The sequence below is a fragment of the Marmota monax genome, unplaced genomic scaffold (assembly GCF_021218885.2).
Source record: "Marmota monax isolate L192 unplaced genomic scaffold, Marmota_monax_Labrador192_F-V1.1 WCK01_AAM20220418_F8-fsc00033, whole genome shotgun sequence".
NCBI classification, from domain to species: domain Eukaryota; kingdom Metazoa; phylum Chordata; class Mammalia; order Rodentia; family Sciuridae; genus Marmota; species Marmota monax.
In genome coordinates, this window is record NW_026694282.1 from 12,402,385 (window position 1) to 12,429,731 (window position 27,347).

Consider the following 27,347-nt stretch of genomic DNA (forward strand, 5'->3'; position numbering starts at 1 on the left):
TTTCTCACATTTTAGAAAAACAGCTTTCACAGTGTTTCCAACAGTATATGGATTGTGAAAAAAATTAATTAAAAAAGGCTTACCTAATATTTGTGTAGGGTTTGCTTGGTCAAAAGTGACAGCTTCTTTTTTAGGGAAGTAAATATTCACTGTTTTAGATGCAGCTGATCTGTAGGCACTATTCCCTATTTACAAAATAAATAATCATGACAATCACAAGGAATGATCAAAAATGAGATTTTCCTAAGTTTGTTTTCACAAGTACTGAGATATATAATTACTAGTGCATGTAATAAAAACATGTAACTTAAAAAAAAAAAAAGCCCATCCACAAGAAATATTTGTTGATATAAACATTTTTGCTTTGGAAAATGGAAGCTTACATGTAGAAGAAGGCCTTTAGTTTTTATATTTTCTACTTTCTGTTTTAAGGATTTAATTGAAATTGTGTATTTTTAAACGATCAAAAAACGCAAAACATAGGCTGGAGTTGGAGCTCAGTGGTAGAGTACTTGCCTAGCACACGTGAGACACTGGGTTTGATCCTCCTAAGCACCACATAAAATCAGTAAGTAAAGGTATTGTATCTGTCTAAATGCAAAACAATTATGAAACTTTCCACTCCTATCTTCTTTAACATAATGATCTCTCCTTTCTCATATCTTTTACTGTTTACTCTAAATGATAGTCATTGTCATTTTCTCTAATCACTTTCTATATCTTCTTTATAAATTCCCAAGTAGCAAATTCCTGTATTCTTTTAAACATTTTTATTTCATTAAGTCTCTATTACAGTAACCAAAATTCAGTATCTGATGATAAAGGCTGGCACCAGATGACAATTCAGTTAATTCAATGGAATAAAATTATTTCAATGAAAGTATAATTTAAATCTAATTTATTTTATTTACTTACATTTTTTCCTATACTGGGATTTCTTTTGAAAAAACAAAAAAATGACACAAAAGCAATCAAAGTCAATAGAGCACTTTCATTGTTAGTGGACAATTAAAAATGACCATTTATTATTTCTATGAGCCACTAATTGAAAAGAAAGATTTTTAATTTTTGAATTTAAAAAAACACAGAACCCAGGGGCATTCTATCTCTGAGATATAGCCCCAGCCCTTTATTTATTTTTGAGATAGGGTCTCACTAAGATACCCAGACAACCTCAAATTTAGGATTCTCCTGCCTCAGCCTCATGAGTAATTGGGATTACAGGTGTGTGCTACCTCATTTGGTTTTAATTTATCTTACTTAACATTTTAAATCTTTATTTATACTCCATTTTTGTTCTAATGTAAAACTAAGGTATTTTGCAAAAATTATGACAGATTTAATATTCTGATTATATAAAGGATAGAAAGGAGTAAAGGCAAATAAAAATACACCAAGTAATAAGTGTACAAAATGAATTCTATTTGTTAAGTATAAAACATTCATTGACATGATCAAAGATGGACCATAAAGACACTACCTGCACTCCTGGTTGTTATAGCCTACAAGCTGTGATAAGGACAGTATAAATAAATATCCAAATAATTAAGTACAATAAAATTATCTGAAGGAAAAATACAGAATTTAAAGAGAGCATGATAGAATGGTGATATGGCAAAGGACACATATAGGTGTGTGTAAGGGGGTGTTAAACAATCAATAACATAACAAAGCAAAGGGTTTAAGTATCCCCAAACAAAACTGTGTTCAAAGCTCCTGAAGTAGAAAGCAGCATACCATGCTCAAGAAACTGATCAACAGAGTGAACTGTAAAAAGATCACTGGCTACAGTATGGACCACAGACCAGTTTGGAGGCATTTCATTTATCTAGGTGACAGGTTGGACTCAGGTATATAAAGGTCCAGTTTAGATACAAACTACTAAAAACTAACATCTGGAAAATGGGAAGGAACGTTGTTAATTTAAGCCTGGTTTTTGTTATAATACATAATTTAGCAATTGTCAAACACATTCTACAAAAATCTGCTTACATAAATTTTGTTTTTTTTGGCTTTTAATAATTCTAGGAGGTAGATATTATCTCAACTTTGCAAATGAGAAAAGCAGAGGCACAGATACATCAAATAGTTTTTTCATGGTAAAACAGACAAAAAGAAGCAGATTTGAATCTAAGCATTCTCATTCAGGAATCCATAATTTTAATTATGTTATGCTTTAATATTGCCAATCAATGTTACTTCTAAAATTAAAAATCAGCTTATAAAATCATATGCCAAGCTATTCTTAAGTAGAGTGATGACCTTATGGGAACTTCTTTTATGCTGCTTGTACAGTATGTGCTATTCAAATTATTATACACATATGCATATAAATATGGATATATTTTCACATACATATCTATAATCACACAAAACATAAAATAGTAATTACATGGTAGTAATAGCAATTACATGCCCAGAGATCTGTCAACCTTGATAGAGAAGAATCACAGACACAGCTTTACATTTTACAGAAATACAGAAAACAGAAAAACATGCCTGCATATATTTAGTGATGAGTTGTATCACACTCTAGGCTAGATACATAGGATAAAAAGACATTAGTTGCTAAGAAGAAGGTCAAATATCTCATGCCTAAATCATAAAAACAAAGTTTTTTTTAGTCTTCTTAAAGAAAACATGGATAAGCCAGGTGTGGCATGCCTATAATTCCAGCAGCTTGGGAGGCTAAGGTAGGAGGATCACAAGTTCAAAGTCAGCCTCGGCAACTTAGTGGAGATCCTGTCTCAAAAAAAAAAAAAAACTGGGGATATGGTTCAGTGGTTAAATGCTCCTGGGTTCATTCTCAGATACAGGGGAAAAAACAAACAATGGATAACAATAAAGTGAATAATACTCTCAGCATATTAAGGAAGAATGAAGGAACAGAGATTGGAATAATTCTCAGATACAGGGGAAAAAAACAAACAATGGATAACAATAAAGTGAGTAATACTCTCAGCATATTAAGAAAGCATGAAGGAACAGAGATTGGAATAAATATAGATTCTTCTAAGGGTAATGAGAAGCCCAACTTACTACACTAGTTTTCAATTCTTGGTGCATATTAAAATCAAATTGAAAGTTTATTAAACTAACTTTGTCAAGGTCCTAACCTAGAGCAATATTAAACCACTGAGCATCTCTGGGGATGAGCTTGAGCTTATTCTTTTTAAGCTTCCCAGATGACTCTAATGTGTAGTAAAAGATAATTCTAACAAAATTCTAAAAGCCAAGCCAAGAAAATTATTTACTATGAAAAGATTTCTCAATCAAGAAAACGATACAAATTTTCTTACTTTTCCATTAAAAGTTCCAATGAATTCTAAAAATTAAGAGAGAGAAAGAGGAAAAAAAAGAGAGAGAAATATTAAGAGTATATACCTGTAAATGGATCAACTCCAGTCATGTTAGTAGTGCCCATACTTGCAGAACCTGGCACATAACGACCAGCACCTGCAATGTAATAATACTCCTGGTAAGCAAAAGTAACTACAAATTATAAAGTCCATACTATTCTTTCTTTACATAACTTATTTTTAGTATTAGACATACTTCCAGAATAGCACCTTTATATACATAATAAATGTGCTATAAAATTTAATACAGAAAATAGAGAGGTGCATTGCATATAATAAGTGCCCAATAAATGTTAGGTAAAAAAGTAATTTTCAAGTGACAAAATAAACATTGGATGTCTTATACATTATAATTATAGAAATTCAGGAAGTTACAAAAACAAGTGGATTAAAGAGAAAGCTTTCCAAAATGAAATGTGAACTCTATACTAAAAAAGAAAAGAATAAGGCTACCTGCGAGCACATAAGACAATTGGAAGAGACTTAGATAATAGTTAGGGGTGCTATGACAACAGCCCAGTTTACATTTGAGACCATACTTGTGGCTGTCTTATTGAAGGAAGAAAGGAAGATAGGGAGGAAGGAGAGAGGGAAAGAGGGAAAGAGCAGAATTAGCAAGAGTTGGAGATGTTCAGAGGACTGGATTAGCCTTTGAGTGAAGGAGGAAGATGAGCTCATGTTCCGGCCTGAGTTTGTATATAATGTAGGAGTTGCTATAATCAGTGTGACATACACAAAAAAAAAAAAAAAAAAAAAAAAAAAAAAAAAAACTATAACAAAAAATAAAATAAAAAAAAACGATAAACAAAAGCCAAGTGTGGAGGCACATGCGTATATCTGCAGGAGTATGAGGCAGGAGGATTACAAAATCAATGCCAGTCTCGGCAATTTTCTGAGCCACTGTCTCAAAATTTAAAAAAAAAAATTAAAAAGGGTTGGAGATGTAGCTCAGTGGTAGAGTGCTCGCCTAGCACATGAGGCCCTGGGCTCATTCTCCGTACTGCCAAAAATAATAACAACAACAATGAAACTACAGATAAGTAGATTTGTTGAGCATTAATTATGTCAGCCAGCATGGTAAGCATCTTATATGCACATTCATTCAAATATTAACTAAACACCATTATAATTCACAATATTTTAGGTTGAATAACTTGCCCAAGGCATTATGCTATTAAAAAGCAGACTATAGTCCTACACTTTTCTAAATGTGTTTTCTGATCACCTGAATCAGTTACCTATTTAATAGGCAGATTCCCAGAGTCTACTCATAACATAGTACTCTAAATTGGTGCCCCTCTAGAAACAAATAGGGAACTTGTAGAGATACATTAGAGCAAACCAGAACTAAGACCATTTAATCAGAATCCTTGGGTGAAGGATTAAAGTATAAGCATTTTTAATCTCCCCACTAATTGAGGGAATCAAAATCTCTGGGGGTACAACATTGGGATAATTAATTTAAATAAGTTTCTTAGATCATTCTAATAGATATAAGAAATGTGAGTAGTGCATAAATTAATAAGAAAAGAAAAATGAATTACGGTTGATTTAAGGTGTAAGCCATATGGGGAAATTTGGGGCCTCAATGCTATTTGGGGGTGCAACATCAACAATAATAATATAGCTAATATATATTGATTCCTTATATATATTTCAAGCTTTTTTTTTTTAAAGAGGGGGGTGGGGAGAGAGAGAGAAATTTTAATTTTTTTTTTTTTAGTTTTCAGCGGACACAACATCTGTTTGTATGTGGTGTTGAGGATCGAACCCGGGCCGCACGCATGCCAGGCGAGCACGCTACCGCTTGAGCCACATCCCCAGCCCTGTATTTCAAGCATTTTGCTAAACATTTTATAAGTATTTTGCCATTTAATTTTCATATCTCAATATGGTATGTGCTCTTATCTAATTTTTTATATAAGTGTAGTTCAATGATCATAAAAACAATTCTCTTAGACATTTAGTATGTTATCTGCATATCTATACAATTACTGCATTTTCTGTTACTGACACTGTGCAACAGTGAGACATGCTCTGGTTATGATGAATAGTTCCAGGAATTCTTTTGATATTGTTGGTAACAGAAAAAAGCCACCAGTGACATTTTTGGAACTCTGTTAGAATAATTTTCAAGGCATCACTGTTCCAGAACTGCTGATAAAGTCATCAATTATCCACTCTTTAGGTCTTTTGAAATTACATTATGTCATCAAAGACTTCCTTAATAGTCAAGGTACTGCCACATCATTTGGCTTGATACTTCGTTATTTTAGTACACTGGCTATCAATGCGTAGGGTGTAACTACTTTTGTCTGGGCCACCAGTTCATCCACAAGAAAAAGGAAGCTCATTGAGAGCAATTCACAATTTCACGACACTGACCTAAGGTTGTGTGTTGGCCCAATCTATGGCTGAGCAGATCGTAGGGTGGTCATTTTTATAGCCCACAGTACTAAGACTGTAAGGCCAGAGGATTCCATAAAGGCTATGAATCTCTTCTCAAATTTGGTACATTGTCCAAGAACTCTGCCTGAAGATCCAACAACAGCATCACAAAAGATATCAAGAGCCATTCTGAAATACAGACTTCTTCAGCTACATTAAAGTCCAACTCTGGTGATTTTTTTCCAGTAGTATTGACACTGAGGCTTGCATACCTCAGTAAGTAATTCACTCTCATGAGATACAAAGACACTTCATGGGCTGCAGGAAGGCCATTAATAATTTAGATTAGGAAGACTAATCCTGGGCAGTCAGGTGAAATGTCTCCTCCCACGCTAAGTAAAATATGCCTGGGCTGACTTCTTGATTGCATTGCTCCATCCAATATCAGGACTCACACAGCTCCTTCTCTGCTTGTAACTGGTAGCATCTCACCAATGATGGCGCTCATGCTGTGTCTTGGTTGATGGGCTCCCCTATTATCTAATTTCACAGATAAAAAAAATAGGCTGAGATAGGTTAAGTAACTTGCCAACTCCTCTTAGCAAGTAAGTGGTAGAGCCAGATTTTCAACCAAGGTCTGTCTGACTCTAAAACCTATATTCTTGTACTATTCTACTCTCCTGGCAGGAAGAACCATGGGAGAAAATGATGGGTTCTAAAAATAGGCTATTCAAGAATCATAAGGAGATCTACAAAATTATTCCAGGAAAAAGCAAAAATTAGAAGTTAAAGAAAAGGAGATCAATCAAAATTGAAAATGTAGTTAAGGGAAATTATCAGTTACTAGATAATACCTCTAAAATGTAAAACCACATAATGCAAAATGCTTTATCTATGTGGTAAAGAAGAATATGTTAAAACTGCATCCCACCTGTAAAAGGATCTGCTGTTGGCATAGTGTTGGATGATCCTGAAGAGCCTGGAACATACCGACCACCACCTGTGTGTAGAAAATAAAGGAAAAGCTGACGTTTACCAAAATTCTGAATTTCATAAACAGTATAATACTTACATTAGAAAAACCCAAACTTGTAGAAAAGCTGAAGAGAAAAGCTGTCACATGAATATAATAGAGCATTATGGCTGGGGAGAAATTAAAATTTTAGTGATTCTCTTAAGTTTTGTTTTCTTAAACTTTAATGCTTTTTTTTTTAATCTTGGCCCCAGCATGTAAATATTAAAATAACTGGTATTCTAAAATAAAAAGAATTGCAGGTGATCTCTGACCTAAATAATATACACATATAGTAAATTCCTGTTCTTATACAAATTCACTAGAATTCCTGCTGTTGCTGTTGCTATCAAAACCACAGGCACTGAATGTTAATCTTCTAGAGAAGCTCTGGTTCATTAATTCAGGTGTCAAACAGTAGACTCAGTTCCAGGGATCCAGCAGGGAAGAAAAATTGCTTATATCCATTGAAGCTTATAACTAACTAGTGGTGGAAAGAATTACAAAGGGTAAGAATGCTACCAAAAAAATATTTCCATTTATACATTTACAAGCATACAATATATGAGAATACATGTTGTGTTAGTAGCTCTAGGGAAATAATCAGGTTGTCCACAAAAAGATATGTAAGAATGTTTATAACATCTGGGAAGAGCAAAATAAGCCAAAGAGTTGCTAGGTTTCCAGGCACAACCAACTGCCTTGATACCTGCCCTCATCCCACAAGATGGCTTAACCAGCATTGCAGGGAGAGTTTATTATTTTGAGAGTTCATTCTTTTGACCCGAGGCTGAACTTTCAACAAGAGAAATATCCAGGCACTAAGCATCTAATTTTTTTTTTCTTTTTGTGTTAACTGCATGTATTTGGAGGGCTAAATCATTTTTAGTTCAGTAGTAAATTACTTTGTGACTTCTGTTTAAGCCAACATGCAGGTGAGATTAGTTTTATTTTTATAAATGGGCAATCTACATTGGGTTAGAAGGAGAAGAGAGAAAATGTGGAAACATGGAGTACCCAAAAGAGAAGAACAGATCTATGTAAGAATTTGAGACAGGAAGAGGCTATGGGTTTTTGTAGATCAAGGGAATCACTACCATGTGAAAAATTAAGTCACTAAGACAATGGGGAGCTAGGGATATAGCTTAATAGCAGAGTACATGCCTAGCATATTGAAGGCCTTGGTTTTAATCCCCAGCATCTCAGTATCTCCCCCACTCTCTCTCACACACAAAGAAACGACAACAACAAAAAAATTAACAATAAACTACCTATTTCAAATTTTTATTTAGAGTAGGCCTTAAACAAAGATGCGGCATTCTGTTTCCTCAGATTCCTAGATCTAGAACTCAGGGTAATACTATTAGGATCATAATCTACTTTCTGGGAGCCAAAATTCAGACTAATGCTAGTTTTACTAATTATTAGTATTTACTAATTATCAGTAGTAATTACTAGTATTAGTAAGCTAATTCTAATTAACTTAATTAGTATTAGTAGTAATATTTTAAAAATCTAAAAGATTAGCATTTAATGCCCATCGTCCTGATAGCAACAGTGAAAGCAGGAATTTTAGTGAATTTATATAGGAATGGGATAGGAATTGATTGTATATTATTTAGGTCAGAGATCACCTGCAATTCTTTTTATATTAGATTATAGTGATTTTAATATTTATGTGCTGGAACCAAGACAGAAAACCATTAAAGTTAAGAAAATAGAACTTAGAAAAAAAAAAAAAAAATCACTGGAATTTTAGTTTCAGGCTAATACTACTTTACAGACTGGCATGCTCTCCTAACCCCATTTATAACATTTCAGATACTACATAAAATGTTAAAAACTAACTTGAAATAAGCATGTGGAATGCAAATCACAATTCAGCCCTAGAGTTGATGTACAACTAACTAATTTACCTTCATGTGAAAATAATTTCTTTTGTGTGTTGTACTGGGGATTGAACCCAGTGAAAGGGGTGTTTTACCACCAAGCAACATCTCTAGACCTTTTTAATTTTTTTAGTTACAGATGGACCCAATACGTTTATTCTATTTATTCATTTTATGTGGTGCTGAGGATCAAACCCAGTGCCTCACAAACGTGAGGCAAGCGCTCTACCACTGAGCCATAACCCCAGCCCTAGACCTTTTTATTTATTTTGAGATGGGGTCTCACTAAGTTCTCAAGGTTGGCCTTGAACTTGGGATCCTCTTGCATCAGCCTCCTCAGCTGCTGCCACTATACCCAGTGAAAACAATTTCATTTTACTAAGTATTACTATAAAATGGAAACTAAGGTGCATGCCTGGAATCAAGGCAGCAACTAAAAAGGCTTCAGCAGATGGATCACAAATTCCAGACCAGTCTTTGCAACTTAGCAAGGTCTCAAGCAACTTAGCAAGACCCTGTCTCAAAATAGAAAATAAAAAGGGCTGGGTATGTGGCTCAGTGGTTAAGTATCACTGGGTTCAACCTCTGGTAACAACAACAACAACAAAAGGAAACTAGGGTCTAGGTGCATTGCTTAGCAATAGAGTACTTGCCTAGCATGTGGGAGTCTCTAAAAGCACCCCAGCACAACAGGGGAACTATATAAAGGAACTTAGAAGTTTCTTTTTATTTCAAATGACTGAATCAAATTTTCTTAATTTATTTAGTTTACAGTGAGGCTGTATTTTTGAAAGAATAATTATTTCTAAACACAGAATTGTATAATTCAAGGGTTAAAAATATATCAATCATAGATGTGAGGTAAAAATCCCTTGTAGATTTTTTAAAAGAATTTAAACAGCTAATCATAGTTTTAAACACATCAGAAAAAGTCAACCAAGCTGCTGATATAGCTCAGTGGTATAGCATGTGCTTAGAAAATGCCCAAGGCATTTGGTTTAATCACCACACCCCTCAAAAAGGTCAAAGTCAAAAACTAACTCTTGATTGTTTGGATCTGGAATATCCTCCAAAGGTTCATGTTTAAAGCTTAGTCCCATAATCAGAGGGGGCTTTTGAGAAGTGATTAGATCACAAAGACTCTAACCTCGTCAATGGATTGATATAGTTCAACAGACTACTGGGGAGGTGTCGGAAATTATAAGAGGTGGTACCAAGGGACTTTGTCTTTAAGGCATGCCCTTGGGGACTATTTCTGGTCCCTGACCCCTTTCTCTTGCTTTCTCTCTGCTTCCTGTCTGCCATGGGGTAACAGCTTTGCTGTATCACACCTTCCCCACATCATGATGTGAATCAATACAACCAATGACCATGGACTGAAATCTCTGAAACCCTGATCCTAAAAACAATCTTTCCTCCTCTAAGTTAAAACTTTAGGTATTTAATCACAGTAACAGAAAGCTAACACAGATGGATATGAGTTAATACAAACCCTAACTTACCTGTAAATGGATCTGAAAAACTGGTATTCCCAAGTCCCAACATTTGTCCTTTTGTGTTATCAATAATAAATTTAGCCACCTGATCTAAAAACATGGGATTCAAATCATTCTTCTGTAAGAAATTATATGCGGTTAGCCAGGGATCATCACTGGTATTGTATGGCAATTTATATGATGGTCCACCTTCATTGACATCAATTGAGAAAACATAATCAAATTCCTATAATGGGAACATTAAAAAAAAATTTCATATGTTAGTGATATATATAACACAGAGGTCAATGTGTTCTTTATTTTAATAATTACAATGCCTAAACTTTCTCCAAAGTGCAATGCTAAAAGCTTCCTCTTTGGCAGATAAAGATTAACTGTAATTTTATGTGCTGTAAGATTAGTATTTCACAGGGGGTGGGGAGAAAGGAGATGGGAAATGGATTATAACATTAATTCTATTAGACAAAGGAAGAACCAAAGGAAGATTTCCAACTGGTTCATCTCAAGAGAAAAGTTATCAGCTGTTTGGTACCCTACTCACCAAAACCTGCTGGCATTATAAGCACTGCCCTGCAGGATCCCTCAAGACTTGTCAAGTTAAATACACCCAGGCATTAAGCAATAGATGTAGCATTAGATGAGAGGTGGAAGAGAAGTCCCCAATCCAAAATTAGTGGGAAAAGTTATATATGGGAATTCTAAAAGACAGATTATGGCTAACTTGCCTATTAAGTGCAGTTTCCTCTACATGGAAGACATATTTTAAAAATCTATTTCAACACAGGTAAAAAGATAATTTTCCCACAGTAATATAGTTTTCAATGTCAAAGCACCAAAGAAAAATTTATCAGCACAGGGAAAAAAATACCTATAATTTGTCTAATAGTCTAAGATAATGATAGTTAGAAAGTACTTTAACATACTTTCCCTTCATATAAAACTTTTCCAGATGTTTGCTGAGTAGCACCAGAAGAGCCAACAACATCACCAATTTTTATCCACCTTCCTTCACTAACACTCCACTGATAGGCTTCGACTCTGTCCCCATCTCTGATTAGACGAGTTTGTCCTTCTCTAGTACCTTAAAACAAAAATTGTAAGAATCAAAAGTAGAATGGCAGAGTAAAATTTGAAAACATTTAGAAAGAAAAATTTTAATACTAAAATTTATACATGAGATTTAAAAGAGAATTTTATTTTAGTAATAATTCTAGTAGAAAGTGACCAAAGGAAAATAATGGTTATAAAGAAATTTTACGAAATAATACAAGGCTTAAAAAATGTGATTCTAAGCTGGGCATGGTGACACACGTCTGTAATCCCTCTCAGCTACTGAGAAAGTCGAAGTAGGAAGATCATAAGTTTAATGCCAGCTTGGGCAACTTAGCAAGACACTGTCTCAAAATAAAATAAAATAAAATATAAAAGGCTGAGAACATAGTTCATTGGTAGTGTACTACTAGGATGTGGGAGACCTCTAGGCTTAAATCCCAATACTTATTACCAAAAGAAAAAAAAAAAAGATTCTGCTAGAGAGCTAGCAATTTTACCCACTATTGCCTTTGCATCCTAAGTGCAAACCTTTACAAAATATAAAAAGGCAAATAACATCTACTATCATAAAAGTAGCCTTGACCTCATGAGCATCCTAACAAATTTCAGATCCCCAGGGTTCTATGAATCTAGTTTTGAGAAGTGATGATGTAATGGGTCAGGGATATATCCATAAGATTTTACTTGAGATGACTTTTGTTCTTGGATTTCAAACTCAAATGATCCCTAACTTGTAGACATTACTATATTTGAATTCACTTTTGTGTTTAGTCTTTATAACTCTTTCAGGGAATTCGATTAGCCAAAAAGTATTACCTATGTATTTTTCAAGTTTTTACTATTTTTGAGCTAAGTGTTGAGATTCTTATTAAAAGGAAAAATTCCTGATGGGAAGCATCACTCAAAGTCTATACTGTGAGATAGGTGCAAGAGCAACATAGTTTCTCATAGCAGTTACCTGTGGTAATAAAAATTCACAAAAAACAGAATCTGGCAATGAGAATAACAATGAAACACTAGCAAAACAACATTTTCTCCCTTCTTATCTGTTCTTAGTATTCCCAAAGGCAAATGTGGTGACATTTTAAACTGCTATTAGAAACACTGCAATATTTACCAGGTTCATTCAGATGTTCCCTCCCAGGAAGCTGTTCAGCATTAATGTCCCCTAAATCACCAGTTTTGGAATCAATGGTTGCCTGAGAGAGCTCTTTTTCAAAAGCCTTGATTTCCTCAGCACTTGCTATCCGATCCTCTGATTCTGTAAACACTCTAATAATACCATCACTATAAAAAAAACAAACACAATGATTTTAAAAATCATTGCCATAGTATATCAACATTCCACACCTGAATGATCCAAAGCAAAAATTCATTTGTGAATATGAGAAATGTTACTATGTATTTATTTATAGCACTATACTAACCCCAGCACATTACTCTATATTATAAATTACCGAAAATGGACACAGAAATACATATTTAATATAACTTTTAAATATTTACTTACCATCATAACAATTACTAGAATTATGCAATTTACTTTTAAAGTCAACATTACATAGGTTTTTTTACTATAAAGGATAGTGCACTGGTTTACTTTATACAAGGCTCAAAGACCCACCCTAATACTTATAAAATAAAAGATGTTCAATAGGGAAGCACGGGCTTTATTTACCTTACTAGTACTGAGCAGTAACCTCAATCAAAGAAAAACAATGGCCTTAAGTTTAGACTGCAAAGCAGCCCTCAAACTTTATTCCCGAAAAAAATCACTCCATTTCTATGGTTCCTCAATTCTAAATTTTGAAATAGGAGAGCCAAGTTAGCTACTTTCAATTGTATTCATCCCACTCAATTCCACAGAATCTTCTATGTAAATCAATTTCCCTCTTTCAATTGTTTTTTCTTCAACTTCTAATATGCTTAGTGGAAAATAAAACTAAGCCAACAAACCAACTCTTGACTTGGAAAAAAAAAAAAAAAAAAGAGAGTTCTATTTCATTAAACCTGTATTTCTTACAGCTATCACATTTTTCCCATTACCTTCAATGCCAGAGTAATCTGTAATCCTTTCTTTCATCCATCTCTCAAACAACTCTTTATTTCCTCTTACCATTTTTTCTATCATTTTCTACCAAAGTAGGACATCAAAAGAGTTACTAATAACAATTTTTAAACTAAATCCTAATGCTTTTCTAATTTTCAATTCCCTCACACCTCTAGCATTTTCTTTTTTCCACACTGATGATAATCTCCCTCCATTTCATCATCTGGATTCCTTTGTACTATTTAACATACTGGCCCCATCTATCCACAGTGTATTGCAAGATTCGGTTCCTAGTGTTCTCTTCTTCCTCTGTACATCTTCCTTCAGAAAAAGGTGACCAATAGTTTGTTTATGGCAGTTTTAGATAAATCTTTACCTTAGTTTCAGTTCTTAAACTAGGCTCCAACTGTCCATGATCTACTGGCATGAATGTAGCTGACCAACACTCAGAGGAAGTCTAAAGCCAAAGTTATAACTTTTGCACCAAATTAATTGTCCCACTTTCCCATTTTTATTGATGGGAATTGCCAGCCACCAAAAGTTTAAAGTATTATCTTTTCCTTTCATTCTTATTCTCATAATTTTTGTCTGAATTATCTTATTTCTTATCCAGTGCCATTGTGGGATCACTGATTTTTAACTTCACATCTTACTGCTGCAGGTGATTTCTAGTTTGCTTTCCTGTCACATCACATCTAGTTAAATTTAAGATATATATTTAATGACACACAAGGTTCACTTTAATAATATTTCTTGCTTGAGCATTATAACACCTTAACCCTAAACTACCAATGTGAAAAATAGCTGGTTTTCAAGGTTTCCCACAGTTAAGCCCCATCATATCCACTATTTAATGTTCCCAGCCTTAGTTTTTCATCCTTTTCCCTCATCTCCTCTGAATATCACATTGACTCCATAGAAGCTTATATCTTTTGTTGGAAATTCTAATTTCCTTTCCTACTCATTAACCTTCAAAATTCAATTTGAATTTCTTCTTCTTCAGAAAATTTTCCCACACCAATTTTTACATCCTCTAACTTCTTTTACATTCAATGTTTGGACGGTACAACTTTTAGTACAATACTTGTATATCATGTATCATTAGTGTAATACATGTGTCATTAGTGTAATAGTTGTTATTCCTACTTTGTTCAATTAATGGAAATATGCAGTCTTCTCATTTCACCTGCTATTCCTATGGCTTACCTCTGTACACTCTAGTGCCTATCATAGGCCTAGATACATAAAATTTATTGACTGACTAGAATATAAATACCTCGCACCAACCACAATGTCACCATTGTCCAGCACACAGCAGCACCATATAGACTGAGCTGGAAGTCGGATTGTTTGAGCACATTCTCCTTGTTTCCAGATTCTCAGAGATCTGTCTTCTGCTGTTGTCACAAAATCTAAAATTAATGAAAATGGGAAAAAAAAAAACTTGTTTAGACATAAATAATAACCTTTATAAACAACATCTTTCTAGATATACAGATCTTTTAAATCTCAATGTGTTTTAAAATTAGTTTTAAGTTTTATATTAGTCAATTATATACAACTTCAAAAATCACGTTTTAATTCCTTCACATCTTATAAACTATACCATGTACCAATGAATTACAGAAAGTCATTCCTCAGATACTTGTGAACATTTTATAATACAACCACTAATCTGAATTAATATAAAGATGGCAATATAATTTTCTCCACTTGGGAAAACAGATACTTAGGAAATATTTAGTTAACAATAAGCTGATTTAAGTAAGCAGCCCTCCTGTCCTCAGCTCAAGAGTAGAATGAAATAACGCACAAAACAAAATTTTAATACAAAGAATACACTACTCTTACCTTTACAATTAGGAAAGACAGATATGCTATAAATATAATTTGTATGTCCATAATACACTTCAACACACTCGCCAGTGATTTGCCATCTTCTAATACTAGCATCATTTGCACAGGAAAGAAATTCTGTTTCACTCAAAATTGCCAAACCTCTTACACAGTCTTCATGCCCTGCATTAAAAAAAAAAAAAAAAAAAATGTATCCTTTGCTCAATGGCTCCATAGAGTTTACTAAAATTATAAAACATATTAGTAGTAAAAACTGATTTTTCAAGTTACAAAATTTTCCTTTTTTCTATAGAAAAGCCTGGTAATCAAAATTTGTATTTCAGTTATGGCAATATTTTCTATTCTTCAGAAGTTATTTTGCTTCAATCACATTGTTTTCTAAATTATTTCCTAAAACCTTTCAGAGACAGTATTTTGACTCCAAAAATTCTTCATGTTCACCTGACAATTCCTTTTTAATTTTTTGCCGTAGTCCGGCTGCAGCAAACTAACCGGGGGGTGACGAGCAACTTGTGTAGGTTGATACAGCAGGAGTGGGAGCCATTTATTGTAGGACAGGAGGGGTATATATACCTTACACACAGCTTATCTTAATTAACATAAACTAGATACAGCAGTCAACCAATAAGGAATCTCCACACTTAATGGCTCGCTGGCATTACTTCACAAACCACTCCCTCTGCAAAATGCCAGGTGCCATCTTGACTTGTTTACAGACTCTAACAATTTTTCTTTAACAAGAATAATTCATAAAAGTCACAATATTCAAATATATCAAAATATATATTAAAAAGTAAGTGTCTCCTAAGTTTAAGAACAAAACATTTTCTGATGTTGTGACCTAATAAAGAAAATGAGAAAACAAAACTTTCATGTTCAGTATTTGTTGATTTAGATTCGTTATCCTAAATTAAAGACTTGATATATAAATTGTAAATACTGATGCAGAAAACAGAGGGATACTTAATTATAACTTATTATTTTCCACCTATAGTTACTTTTATGTGTATAAAGGGACTTTTTACTTTTATTTTTTTCAAAGTATTATCCAGGGTAGTGATGAACAAAAACTTACACCGAAATTAAATACCTCTCAAATAAATAAATCAATTATATTAATACTAGACAGCAGAGGGGCCAGGGCTCAATCCCCAGCACCAAAACAAACAAATTATTAAAACTTAGACAGCAGATACCTCAGTGTAGTTGTATTCTATGGAAACCCACAAGATTAAAAAAATCTAAATTTTATTATTATTAAACAATGTACTTCAACAAAATAAAGACAATAATGATGCTTTCACTCAGTTAAAGATTATACTGCTGACCTACCATCAGTAAGGATGCTTCAATTTTCAGCCTGAACCTGTTAAAATGACAATAAAAAAAAAAAAAAAACACAAAAAAGCAAACACATTTTATAGCATATCAGACAACTTTTTATTAGTCTACACTTGATTGTTTTATGAGAGGGTTCATTATAACATTAGAAAAAATACTAAACAGTAACTGTCAGAAAATTACATTTGTCCAAATTAACTGGCTCATAAATACTGATATTTTTCAAATGTCATTTTTAAGCTTCTAATTTGTTGAGAAAAATATCATCTGAGCAACTAAGAAGTAATAATAATGAAACAATATAATAAATTTAATTATAATTAAATTGTCTACCCCATCTTACCTGAAAAAGTCCTCTCACACCTTCCAGCCTTCCACAGCTTAATAGTTTTATCTGCTGAACCAGTTAACATTAAGCCCTGTTCAGGTAAAATCTTTACTGCCCATACAGCAGCAGTATGACCCTGTGGGTAAAATGGGTATCAGTTTAAGTTGCATAGAATTATCATACTTGTTTATTATCTAGAATATTCACACAGACATACTGTACCTGTAAGGTCATCATGCATTTGTCATTCAGCCAGACTTTAGCAGTTGTGTCCCATGAGCCACTAAGTAATGTCCCAAATTTCCCAGATGATAAACTACAAACTAGGGAGAAAAAGTCATTAATTAATACATTTTCATAGAGAAAAAATGCTTAACCTTGCAAATTATTAAAGTATTGCAATTTAATTTTTTATTTTGTAGTTGTAGATGAACAGAATGCCTTTATTTTATTTATTTTATGTGGTGCTTACAATCGAATCCAGTGCCTCACACATGTTAGACAATTGCTCTGCCACTGAGCCCAATTATTGCAATTTTAAAAACACTTTGTGAAGTGAATAGCCAACTGAGGTTCAACTCAATAGAGATGAAGAATGCAGTGGTCAAGAGCACAGGCTCTGGTGGCAGAATGCTTGGATATAAACAAACTGTGTGACCATTGGGATAATGATGCTTAACCTTAGATTCCTAGTCTGTAAAATGAGGGAACAGGACTAACTGGGCTGCATAATTCCTTCTGGCTCTAAGAAACAACCATAGGAAGATAATGCAGGTGATTTTTGAAACCCTGTATATGTAAATATTTAGGGTCACTTTCAAGAAAATGACAAAAATGAAAACAAAACAAAAACCTGCAGCCAAGATCAAAGTTCAACAGTATTAGAATAGTTAATTAAATGTTTTACTATCTCAATGTAAAATTATGCAGGCTCAAAATCATAAATATTAAAAATTATCTTAGAGGGCTAGGGTTGTGGCTTAATGGTAGAGCGCTTGCCTACCAAGTGTGAGGCACTGGGTTCAATCCTCAGCAGCACGTAAAAATAAGTTATTATGTCCATCAAAAGCTAAAAATATATTTTTTAATTATCTTAGAAAAGGACGAGTATTCCAGAGAATCAAAGCAAAGCCACAAAGAATAAGGGTTGTAACCTCTCTTGCAGGATCAGGAGGAACTGATCAAAAAAATCTCTTTCAGAGTAGGAGGTTCTTGAAATAATCACTCCTTTGAATTTCAGAATGGCAATAGACAAGGAACTGCTATTTTGCACTGTTTCTTTTTCCTAATGGGAATGTTTGGTCTTCTCCATTCCATAATAGTATACAAATATGGGTGATATAGGTGCTTTTAGCTCACAGATCTCTGAATTAAAGAGGAACTACATATAGACCTGATGTAGAAACACCTAAACAACATTTCCCTGATTTTCAGAATACTATACATCACTTCGAAGTACTTAACTTTGGGCTTTATGCTGTAACTGGGTGGGAATTTGGACTGTTTGGGAGGTGGGTGTATTTTGCCTGCAGAAGGGAGAACAATCTAAGTAGCTAGGGACCAGAAGGCACACTGCGGTAGTTCTCCCTTTTCAAGCACATAAGGGGATGGTATTTTCCTCCTGTATATGAAGTTCTCCTTTCATTGCTGCAAGAACTGCTGAAGCACAAGTAAAGATAAAGCCCCTATCAACCTGAGTCTCTGAGAAAATCTGGCAGTATCCCTTTACTAATTCATGTTGAACATGTAAGGTGAATGAGATATATTCTGTATTATGTCACATCTGGGAATTATTTGTTACTATATTGTATAAGAACCTCGCCTACCCTGATTTATATGTTAAAACATTTGAAAAAGTAAGTGCTTCCCAGACCTCCTGCAACATATAAAAAATTGGCTACAGTAAAAATAGAAATTACAGAAATGAGAAAAAAGGGTCCTTAACTTTAGAGAAAATACTTTTTCTTTGACAAAAATAAAATTTAAAAACCAAGTTGATTAAAATTCCAGTTAAATTAATATTCTCCTTATTTTCTACTTTGTTTTAGAAAAATTTAATACGTGACTTTGAAAATAAATACAATATACTAAGGTAAAAATTAGGTGGAAAAGGAAAGCAGGACAAAGAGTAGTAGGTAAAATCTGTAACATGAGGTCTTGAACGTGGGTTAGTGTTGAGCCTCTCTCTACACAGCAGAAGACAGAAACCTTGACTGAGTATCAACAGCTAAGTTACTGAGTGCTTACCATGTGTCCAACACTATAAAAAGTGTATTCCTGTTTGCAACAACTTCAGGAACCAGATATTGCTCCATTTAACAGATTAGGAGACTAAAATTCAGAGAGATTAAATTATTTTAATTTGGGGATGAAAAGAGGAGTGGGAAATGAGGTCTTGTTATATTCCATAGGCTGACACCAAACTCCTATGCTTAAGCTACCGTCCTGCCTCAGCCTCCAAGTAGCTGGGACTACAAAGTACCCACCACCATGCCAACGAAACTAGAATTGCATAACTAGTCTTTGCAATGAGAACACAAAACATCCTTATGATGCATAATGTATCCACATACAAGAACTAGTGTTCTTAGGAACAAACACTGAAAGATATTACTGTACAAATAAATACACGAACTTCTGTGTTTAGATGTTGAAATTAAAGTGAATTTTCCCATTTATATGAAAAGTTGCTTTTCAAATAGTTAAAATTCTTTTTTTAAAGACTGACTTAACACTTCTGTAATACTTCATTATTCTTTGTTTGTTTAAATTCAAGTGCCAAGAGAGCCAGTAAATTCAATCACTGGAATGTTCTATTATTACTGCACTTATGTACAGAGTACCTGAAGTGCATTGGAAATAGTTAACTTAAAAAAAAATTCTTCTTTTGGATCACTTTTCTAAGATAGAATAACTTACCTCTAAAACTTGTTTAAATGATGTGCACATTTATTTATTTATTCATTTATTTATTGTCTATGGCAGCTGTTGTACTATAGTGGCAGAACTGAGTAATGATAGTAGTCATATGGCTTGAAACTTCTTAAGACATTTAGTATGTGATCCTTTACAAAAAAGTTTGATTATCCCTGTTTTAAAGTTTACATTTTGCTATATTTGTAAATAAAATAGTATATCAAGAATTTCTTTTAAAATAACAGTGATAGAGGGAAAGATAAAAAAAATAGGTCACTTGTTGATAATCTTTTAAAGCTATATAAATACAGAGGTGGAAGGGATTATTATATTTTTCTCTCGTATATATGATTATGTAATAACTCATTATAGAATACCAAATTTTGGGCTGGGTGTGTGGCTCAGTGATGGAGCATTTGCCTATCATGGGTGAGACCCTGGGTTTAATCTCCATCATGCACACACACACAAAAACAAAACAAAACCCTAGTATCTATTTTGTATATATTTACAGATTTCTATAAAAAAATTGTAAAAATCTGTTTCACTCTGTGTGAAATATTTTACACATACAAACATTTTACAATTTTTTCAAAGGAGTTAAGTTTAAAATATTTATGGGTAATGTCCCAAATTATTCCAGCCATAAATATAAAAATAAGTCCGTGTAAATGGACTGATCAAGCTTGCCACTTCATAACAAAGAGCTGTTCTGCCATATATAAATCCAGAATCACCACAGAACCAGGAATATATACAAATTATGGAAAAATGGTATTTACAAGTTTAAAAATCTTCAATACTGATATTAGATTAGTAAATGCATTTCTTCCTGGTCTTCAATTTGCTGCAAAGAGATGACAGCCAAAAGATAAAGACATGTTCTACATAACTTCACTACACAAAATAGTAGAAGATGTAATCCATGAAGTATATTAAAATTATACAGCCTCTTCCTTTTATAAATAAACACTTTACTTTTTATATATAGGCTGGGGTGTAGCTTAATGGTAGAGTGCTTGCCTAGCATGCATAAGGCTCTGGGTTTGATCCCCACCATTGTAAAATAAAACAAAACAAATCATACACACACACACACACACATATATATACCAGCATATCAATCTTTAAATTCACAAGTAGATTTGGAACAGAGATTTCACAGAACTAAAGTGACCCAAAAAGTTTTGCACTATCAAGCCATAGCTATAGATGAAAGAAAACAAAAACTTGGAAAAAATAAATATGTAAATATTACTTTCAAGGGGATTAAAAACTTCAATTAGAAAAACACCAAAGTGTTATACTCACCAGTATTTTTGTGACCTTTCAAAATATAAAGAGGCACTGGACTGTCCAGTGAGAAAATGCAAATATTGTGGTCATTTCCTCCAGTGGCAATCAGTCCATGAGGGTACATGTCACTTGAGGGTATGATGCATACACAAGATACAAAATTAGAGTGGCCACTCATACAGTGCATTTCTGTAAAGCCCCTGTTAGGACTAGAAAAACAAGACAATTAATAGATAAATATTTGTCCTGTGCCTTACCCTAGAACATAACTGTCCAAGTATTCATTTTCATTTTGCATTCATGCTGAACTTTAGAGTATATACTACTTTACAAATCCATTGTTATATATTAAGTGAACTTGATAGGACAGTAGAAATGATCAAGTCTCAGTAAAAGAAGAAAGATGAAAGAAAAGTGAACAGAGCCTCTGCATCCTATAGGAAACAATCAAGAGAACCATATACATAAAGAGGGAGAGAAGAGAAAATATTTAAAGAAATAATTGCTGAAAAAAATCCCAGGTATGAAAATACACATCCAGAGAAGCTCAACAAATTTCAAGACACAGACACCCACACTGAGACACATTTCAAAGGGAGAATCTTGAAAGCACTAAGAAAGAAATAATTCATCACATATAAAGATCCTCTCAAGATAATGGATCTCATCAAAGCCTTTTGAGAGGAAGGTCTAGGGTACATAGCTCAGAAGTAGAGCAGGTGCTTAGCATGTGCAAAGCCCTGGATTCAATTCCCAATGCATGCACTGGCACATGCGTGTGTGTGCACACACACACATACAACTTTGGAGGCCAGAAGGAAATATATTGATACATTTCCTATATCAATATATTGATATAGGAAATGTATCAATATATTCAAAGTAGTAAAATAAAATTTAAAAAAACCCTTCACCCAAGAATCCTATGCCCTGCAAAACTGTTCTTCAAAAGGGAAGGAGGAATTAAAACTTTCCCAGATAACAAAAGCAAGGGAGTTTGTTACCAAGAGACTTTCCCCACAAGAAATGCTTAAGGGAGTCTTGCAGAGTAAAATGAAAGGAACTCAGACAGTAATCCAAAGACATATGAAGAAATAAAGATCTCAACAATGGTAAATACATCTAGTAATACAGCAGTGGTTTGCAACTCTATATTTTGCTTTTTACAATTTAAGAGACTAATACATTTAAAATAATTATTAATGTTTTGGAGTGCATAATGTATAGATGAAGTTTTTTGACACCCACAACCAAAAGGGGGAAAAACAGAGTTGTGAAGGAGCAGAATTTGTATGTTATTGAATTTAACTTGTATAAATTCAAATTAGAGTTAAAAGTTTGGCATGTTCAATGCAATTCTTATGGTAACTACAAAGAGAATAGCTAAGAATCTACACAAAAGGAAATGAGAAAGGAATTTAAATTTTTATTACAAAATATCAACTGAACACAAAAGAAGACAGTGATGCAGGAAATGAGGATGAAAAGCTATAAGGCATACAGAAAATAAACATTAAAATGCTATCAGTAATGACTATAAATGTGAATGGATTAAACTCTCCAATCAAAAGACAGATGGGCAGAATGGTTTAAGAAATATGATCCAATTATATGCTGTCTACAAGAGACTCATTTTTGATCTAAAAACAAATACAACGGAAAATTCCTTGAAAACAGTAACCAAGAGAGAACAGGATTAGCAATACTAATATAAGACCAAATAGACTTTAATTTTAAAAAAGTGAGACATACATTATTATATATTAATAAAAATGCAATATGGCAAGAATACAAAACAATCATAGACACTTATACACCAGATAACAGGCCATCAAAATACACAAAGCAAAAAGTGACAGAATTGAAGGATAAATAGTTCTACTATAATTGCTGAAGACCTCAATACCCCATTTTCAATAATGAATAAAACAACCAGACAGAAAATAGGTACAGAAATTAAAGGCTTAACACAATAAACCAACTAGAACTAACAGAACACTTCACCCAAGAACAAGACTCTTCTTGTGGAAAAGAGCACGATGATTTTTCTAATCAAAAAACTAAAACAGCCAGGGATGGTAGCTCATGCCTGTAATTCCAGGGACTTGCAAAGCGATTGCAGGAGGATTGTGAATTCATAGCCAGCCTCAGCAACTTAGTGAGGCCTTAAGCAACTCAGCAAGACCATGTCTCTAAACAAAACATGAAAAAGAGCTGGGGTGTAGTTCAGTGGTTAATGCCACTGGATTCAATTTCCCATATTAAAAAAAAAAAAATGTGATCCAGTTATCCCATTTCTGAGTATATTTCTAATGGAATGAAACCAGAGTCTTAAAGAGATATTTAGACAACCATGTTCAGCATCATTATTTACAATAGCTAAAATGTGGAAGCAACCCAAGGGTCTATCAATCAATGAATGGATAAACAAATGTGGTCAACACAAACAACAGAATTTTACTTAACTTCAAAAAGAAAGAAATTCTGACAAGTTCTAAAATATGAATGAACTTTTGAGGATAATACTAAATGAAAAAAGCCAGTTACATAATGATGGTTACCATGAGCTAAGGAAAGGAAGCATGGGAATTTATTATTTTAATGAGTATAAATTTTATAAGATGAAGTTATGAAGCTGGATGGTGGTAATAGTTGCATACCTCAAAAGCATACTTAATACTACTGAACTTTATACATAAAAATGGTTACAAAACTAAATTTTGTTAGATTGCTATATATTTTATATTTTTTTAGTTGTAGATGGACATAATACCTTTATTTTGTGTATTTATTTTTACGTGATGCTGAGGATCAAATCCAGTGCAGCATGCATGTGAGGCAAGTGCTCTACTGCTGAGCCACAACTCCAGCCCCCTAGGTGTATTTTACCAAAATAAAAATAAATGGGGGGGGGGGGATTATGAGCACTATAAATCTACAGAAATGGGGAAAAAGCACAGAACAAGAATAAGGATAACCAATAGAAAATCTTCATAATCAGTTGAATCATATGAAAAAAATCTTCAAAGGAAGATAATTGGTAGTAGCCAATTTTTGTTCACTTCATTTAAGAGAGTTTTTAAAAATGTTATTTTGAAAACATTTATCAATAAGCCCAGAGAAAATTTTAAAATAATACATGTTTAAAAATCTATAGTATGGGTGGTGGGGTTGGTGCACATGTGTAATATCAGCTACTTGGGAAGTTGAAGAAGGAAGATCATAAGTTTGAGGCCAGCCTCAGCAACTTACCAAGATCTTGTCTCAAACAAAAAATAAGAGTTGGGGATGTAGCTCAGTGGTAGAGCACCACTGGGTTCAATCCCCAGTACTGGGGGGGAAATAAAATCAATATTAGGTAAATTACTAAGTCTATGTATGTGTGTCCTTTAGCACTTCTCAGCATAAATGTCTGTATGCATCATCCATAGTGGTCTATGAATTTTGTAATGGTGGAATCCAGATCTGATTTTTCTTTATATTTTCCCAAATTACTAGCACAACGGTTTACATAGTAAGCATTAAGTAGTTTTTGAATGGATAAAAAAAAATGCTTTTAAGTATTAAGAAAAAGAAAAGACTGCCAGCCACCCCAGACTGGCAACTATACCCTTCTTGTACTCTGCATAGGTATGAAACTTTTACTTAGAAAAGGTGAGTCTGAATGGGGGGGGGGGGGCACCAGTCTTGGAACTGTGAGAAACATGTAATTTCATACTAAAGCCCAAGATTACCAAAAACAAAACACCTGAGGCTGGAGATCAGCCCAGGGAAATGGCCCCACCAATTAAGTTCAAAATCAACAAGTGCCAGCTAAGAGCACAGAACTTCCCAAGAGCTTTTTATTCTCCATCTTCAACAATAAGGACACAATACAGATTACCAAACATCTGAGGAAATGCCTCCAGCATAACATATGAGTCCCCCCCCCCCCAAAAAAAAAACCCAACCAACCAACCAAACAAAAACAACCCATCAATTTGGAGGAAACAGACCACTCAGGGAAAAAAATAAAATAAAATAGAAAAATAAGAATCATTAAGATCCTTGAAAATACTGCAACCATGAGACAAAGACAAAATTTCACAAATAAGTCAAGGTAATTCCATAAAAATTATAGCCAAAAAGAGAAAGAAGATATTGTTTTAAATGGGAGAAAAACAAAAAGAAATTTAGAAAATAAGTCCAATATTTGAATTTCTAAATTTTTAAAATCTTTTAAAATTAAATACTGCACAGAACACATCTTTATATAGAGAAATAGACGTAAAATGTAAGAATTAGGAGTTAGATAAATTTTTTGCCTTTGAGAAAGAGAAATTTGGGATGCAATATGAAGGGAACAGGAATTGCTTTGGTTTCCTAACAAACCCCACAGATATACTGGATGAAGAACCTAAAGTACTGAGTTTACAAGAGGGAGAAGTCACTTTATCCTTAGCATGATCAGAGAATACTGAATGTATGAACTTCAACCTGCAGTTGTATCTTCCAATATGGATAGTTTTCAAAAGGCAAAGATGCTGAAGCCTTATCTCATCTCTCCCAACCCAGAAGTGATGACAGACTTGGGAGATCCAATTTAGTACGAAGAAGACAGCTTATGGAAACCTGAAGTAGCATGAAATAGGAGCAGGTTGGCTGGCTCAATTTTATGTACTACTGAAAAATAGTGTCCAAAGGACCTTCAAAAGGTCCAGAGACTTTCTGAGTTTTCAATGGATTTCAGTTTAAGACTAGATATCTGATTTAGTCCATCCTAAAAGAGAACTCTGTGTCTCCTGAGAAGTAAATTCTATTCTAGTTCATCCCTATACTTACTACCTTGAGCCAGAACCATACTGACAATGTACTTGTGAATACATATTTCATTTACTACCTGACTCCAAGCATTGTACAGTCTTTCATTAATTTATTAATATCCCATGAAATAAAAACTGTCAGTATGCCAGCCTTGTGAACCCTTTTATAACACAAAAGGTGTAGTTTGAGACATTCTAGTTAGGAAGCATAAAATGTCAGTCACCTAGTGACGGAGATGTTCTAACTTGAGCGCGCTGGAAAGAGAAAAATAATCTTGTTTCAGTAATACCCCAATATCTACCTCTGTGCCTGGCAAAATGCAAGTTTTTCATATAAATACCTGAATGTATTTGGGGAAAAATAATGTGATTTAAATCAGTTCTCAAATAGAAGATTAGAATCAGTTCTCAAATACAAGATCATTTTAGACCAAAGTTCATCAAGTTCCTAGATTATGCAACTTTCCAGTGATTTAAACTTTTGTCAACGTGGCACAATCCTACAAACATATAAAAGTTTAATGACAGGATTCCACTATTAAAATAGGCATCTTCCTACAATGTTTATATCCTTCTGAGCATGTTTTTACTGAACTTGATTCTATGCATTTACTTTTTGTTTTGTTTTGTTTTGGTGCCAAGGATTGAATTGTGTTTTCTTAGTATACATTATCACTGAGATATACAGCCAATCTTTAAAAAATGTATTTAATTAGTTATGTTTGGAGGACCGTTTTAAAGTCTCAAAATTAATCATTGTTCTCAAATACACAAACAGCTACCTAACATGTTATAAGTGGTTTGAAATACCACAGAACCTTAAAGAGTTAGAAGAGACCTTTAGAGATCATTTTATTCAAGTCAATACAGGAATTTGCTGTATAATTTCCCTAGTCTAATCTACCCTCATGTGTAGGCTGCATTACTGCAAAAGCCTCCAAACAGATCTACTTTCACACTTGTCCCTTTTCCAATTTATTTTCTATCAGTGGATAGCAAAAATTTCTCAACAAGAAATCCCATCATACTCCCAACTATCTGAATGCTTCTACCTCTGAACTCCATGACCTGGTTCCTGCCAGGCTCACCTCACCATTTATATCCTCCTGTTACACAGGAACTTTCCTTTTTCTCAATACAGGGCCTCAGTGTTCCTCCTGCTGTCCAGGCTGTTCCTTCATTTTAGATCTTCCAGCTCAACCATCCTCATTTCTCCCTCCCCAAGACCAGCACAATCCATCTCATGCTTCTGATGTCAGCTTTAAAAAACAAAAACAACTCCTGGAGAAGCTTCCTTTTTAACACTACCCGCCCCCCCCCCCGCCATTCTTTATCTGTATTCTTCATAATACATATGTCAATTCATCTTCCTCAGCAGATTAAGAGAGTTCCATAAACATGTGAATTGTCTGTTTTCTCCTCAGGATACAAAAAAGAGGCATTCAACAGTTATCAACTGAATTTAAGAATGGTAACCCCAAATCTGAAACCTCTAGTGATGTGAGACTTACTAAACAAAGTAAGTAACCTCAATTACAATCAGTTGTAAACCCTTAAACT

At 33.8% G+C, this 27,347-nt stretch overlaps 1 protein-coding gene across 2 annotated transcripts in view; it reads right to left on the reverse strand.

Moving 5' to 3' along the window:
* The window catches only part of Plaa (phospholipase A2 activating protein), a 34,197-nt gene that overhangs the window by 5,790 nt on the left and 1,060 nt on the right, over positions 1-27,347 (reverse strand). For both annotated transcript variants that reach the window (XM_046467342.2, XM_046467343.2), the window contains exons 2-12: positions 21,001-21,194; positions 16,996-17,096; positions 16,789-16,909; positions 15,099-15,266; positions 14,524-14,659; positions 12,315-12,484; positions 11,068-11,225; positions 10,151-10,370; positions 6,679-6,747; positions 3,385-3,456; positions 84-185 (exon numbers count right to left, since the gene is read on the reverse strand). In XM_046467342.2, coding sequence (XP_046323298.1) covers positions 84-185; positions 3,385-3,456; positions 6,679-6,747; positions 10,151-10,370; positions 11,068-11,225; positions 12,315-12,484; positions 14,524-14,659; positions 15,099-15,266; positions 16,789-16,909; positions 16,996-17,096; positions 21,001-21,194 — 1,511 coding nt within the window. The remainder of the gene's footprint in view (positions 1-83; positions 186-3,384; positions 3,457-6,678; positions 6,748-10,150; positions 10,371-11,067; positions 11,226-12,314; positions 12,485-14,523; positions 14,660-15,098; positions 15,267-16,788; positions 16,910-16,995; positions 17,097-21,000; positions 21,195-27,347) is intronic.